Source organism: Patella vulgata, chromosome 7 (genome assembly GCF_932274485.2).
Source record: "Patella vulgata chromosome 7, xgPatVulg1.2, whole genome shotgun sequence".
Lineage (NCBI taxonomy): Eukaryota > Metazoa > Mollusca > Gastropoda > Patellidae > Patella > Patella vulgata.
This window is the reverse complement of record NC_065885.2, coordinates 25,919,216-25,922,763: the sequence shown is the minus strand read 5'-3', so window position 1 is coordinate 25,922,763 and position 3,548 is coordinate 25,919,216. Positions and strand designations below refer to the sequence as shown.

Sequence of the window (3,548 nt, the reverse complement as noted above, 5' to 3'; positions counted from 1 at the left end):
GGCTAAGCACGCCGTCAGCGAAGGTACCAAGGCTGTCACCAAATATACCAGCAGCAAATAAATGTTTCCCACCCGAAACCGAAACAAAAACGGCCCTTTTCAGGGCCACCGAAATCATTCAGAAAGAAAACCTTCATGTTCTATACGAATCAAATGCCACACCCACCCCGTTCCATTCAGTTCAATGCGATCCAACCCCAACCCTAAGCCTAACCCTAAAGCGATAATTGGAAAAGAAAAATTACATCAAAGTACATATATCAAATATATAAATAGACAGACAAAAAGAAAACAAACAAATATATAAATAGACAAAAAAAAAACCCAGAAAACAAATACATAAACATACAAAGAACGATCTCGCACAATATGACAAACAGTTTACCTGAAAAATGACACTTCTCAATATAGCACTGATTACGACTTGGGTCTACTCGTCTATCCCTGGCTGATAGACGCGTAAGACAAGGGGTACGGGCGTGAGGTGAGGTGACAAGGGTGAATGACGACAGATCAATTCATATGATTATATAGGCACAAGCTCCTCGTGCATGTTTTCATAGCATGTTTTCTTAGCAATTAAGTTGAGGCAAGTCTCGATGCCCAGTCTTGTCTTATGAAAACACGGAAGCTCCCGAAAAAGCATGAGCGAGCGAGCGAGCGAACGAACACAAAACAAAAACAAAAAAAAGAAACGAACAAGCGATAAAAGGAAACGGGGGGAAAAGAAAAAGAGTAGAAAGGAGAGGAAAGGGGAAAAAGAAGAAGGGTAGACAAGAACCAGAAATGCAGTTTGGGACATGCATTCTAAAATCGGATCGAGAAATGGAGTTGGGAAACAGTGTTGGAATTCAACCAATGAAAGCGTTTCATTTTGAACCAATGGGAGGGCCGGATTCTGGCTGAGGCGACCAATGGCGTTGCGTGCCGCGCTTTGCGAGCTTTGTGAATTTGTGTGTGTATTTATAGTAGAAGGAGAGGTGTTTGGTGTTTCATTTCTACTCGGACTCGACAAGAAGAAGAGAAGACTAAAGTAAAGATGGCTCGAACCAAGCAGACTGCCCGTAAATCGACTGGAGGCAAAGCCCCACGAAAACAGCTCGCCACCAAGGCCGCTAGAAAGAGTGCCCCCGCCACCGGCGGTGTGAAAAAACCCCATCGATACAGGCCAGGTACCGTGGCTCTCCGAGAAATCCGTCGATACCAGAAGAGCACCGAGCTTCTCATCCGAAAGCTCCCCTTCCAGCGATTAGTCCGTGAAATCGCCCAGGATTTCAAGACCGATCTCCGGTTCCAGAGCTCCGCCGTCATGGCCCTGCAAGAAGCCAGCGAGGCTTACCTGGTTGGACTTTTCGAAGACACCAACTTGTGCGCCATCCACGCCAAGCGAGTCACCATTATGCCCAAGGACATCCAGCTCGCCCGAAGAATCCGAGGAGAACGAGCCTAAATTACTTGGCTTTGTGTTATTAAAACGGCCCTTTTCAGGGCCACCTAACTCGTTCAGAAAGAAACGTTTCCATGTTCTATAATAAAAGCAAAGCAAAGCAAAGCAAAGCAAAGCAAAGCAAAGCAAAGCAAAGCAAAGCAAAGCAAAACATTACATTACATTACATTACACTCCCCCCTCCCCCCTATCAAATGAAATGAAATGAAATCATGGAAAGAAATTACGCACGCACACACAGGGAATACATCTGCAGAATAGAATAACAGATGGATGAATGAATTTCACTTGTCGATGGCATGAAGCAATAAAGCCCGTCCGTAATGGCGGTTCATTGAGTGAACGTGTTTTTAGTGTCCGCGTGGGAATCCTGCCACAGCCCTTCGTGCCGTATCAATTTGAAAGAAAATGGGCTGAACTGCAAGTCTGATGTTTCTTCTAGTCGGCTCTCGCCCCCTGCACGAAATCAAAGCTAAAATTCGAGGGTAAAAGTGAGTGTAAAAGGACGGGTTTGTATTTGAGAGACTCAATGTGCGCCTTTCAAGCCTGGTTCTCAGACTAAGTATACACTGGGAGTACACAATATTTGTATGAGTGTAAAGCCCGATTTCTTCTCTTTCGAATGGCGTAGTCCAATTTTTCTCCCATCTAAAACTAAGTTTGAATTTGGGAGAAAATGCGAAGCAATAAACACATAGTTGTGGTGATTTGCGTCCGGGGCGAATAAGTGCTCTCTACGAAGTCCGCGCCCGCCTGGTATGTTTTTTCACGAACCATCGCGGCTCATTCCCTAGTTGACAGCGGAAGAAGTACGACGTTTTTGCATCCTACGCAAACACAGACCTTATTCTAGTGAAAATGGCAGATGTAGCAGCTCAAGCACCCGCGACAAAATCACCAAAAAAGAAGATGGCATCCAAGCCCAAGGCAGCCGCCACACACCCGAAATACGTTGACATGATCCGCGCTGCCATTGGCAGTTTGAAGGAAAGGAGTGGTTCATCACGACAAGCTATCTTGAAATACGTCATGGCTAACTACAAGGTCGGATCCGATTCGAACATGGCTAACTCCCGGGTAAAAACCGCCCTGAAAAACGGTGTCAAGTCCGGAGTTATTAAGCAGGCCAAGGGCACGGGAGCAGCCGGTTCCTTCAAACTTGGTGACGTAAAGGCCGAAAAACCCAAAGTGAAGAAAGCCGCTAAAAAGTCTCCTGTTAAGAAAACGGCCACCGCCAAGAAACCCAAGGCAAAGAAAGCAGCACCCAAGAAAGCCGCTACACCGAAAAAGGCTAAAGCCGCCGGAGCCAAGAAGACAGTAAAACCAAAGAAGGCCAAGTCACCCAAAAAGGTGAAAACCCCTAAAAAGGTTAAAACCGCAAAGCCAGCCAAAAAGGCAGCCCCCAAGAAGAAAGCTGCCGCCAAACCTAAAAAGGCCTAAATGTCTTTCCCCGAGCTTTATTGCACGACTGTAAAACGGCCCTTTTCAGGGCCACCCCAAATTTCCACGAAAGAATGCCTTTCCATATTCTAATCGAAAAAATGTAACCATTTGTCGCATAGTAAGTGATCAATTCACACATAAAGCCTATCCCCTGACCTGTCGTGTTTATTGTCCTATGTACATATATATGAAAACCTAATCATCCTATTATTTCTCACTAATCACATTGTAAATTAATGCACCTTGTACACATAACACGTCATTGTCTGAGATATCACCTCGGTGGAAGCGGACGTAAAATACAACTAACCCATCATCATCTGTCGGGCGAGCACGCATGCTGAATACTACTCTATAAGAGTTTCCAGATATTTTAAGTCCTAAATGGACGCTTTTAGCCGAAAGCGCTAAATTCTGTTCTTGTGTATTAAAATTAGTCCTTATGCTTGTAACAGGTGGGAATTGGAGTCGGGTCGCACCACAAAACAGTATACCAACCAATTGTTGAATAGGGGGCAGATATATATCGCCGAAGTAGAGTACATAGTTCTCCGGAGTGGACATTGGCACCTTGAACATGGAGGCTGTCAGCTGAAATGTGTCGGGTTGTGCGCGAGTATTATGTGTGTAAAGAACTACTTGAAGCATTAAATCGGGT

The 3,548-nt window shown here is 45.1% G+C and overlaps 1 protein-coding gene across 1 annotated transcript; it reads left to right on the top strand.

The window, feature by feature from the left end:
- The first annotated feature begins 1,957 nt into the window (after positions 1 to 1,957).
- On the top strand, positions 1,958 to 3,045 carry LOC130013653 (histone H1-delta-like). The gene has a single exon (XM_056102513.1). It carries the CDS (start codon positions 2,306 to 2,308, stop codon positions 2,885 to 2,887), a length of 582 nt encoding a protein of 193 aa, XP_055958488.1. The 5' UTR covers positions 1,958 to 2,305; the 3' UTR covers positions 2,888 to 3,045.
- The last annotated feature ends 503 nt before the right edge of the window (positions 3,046 to 3,548 follow it).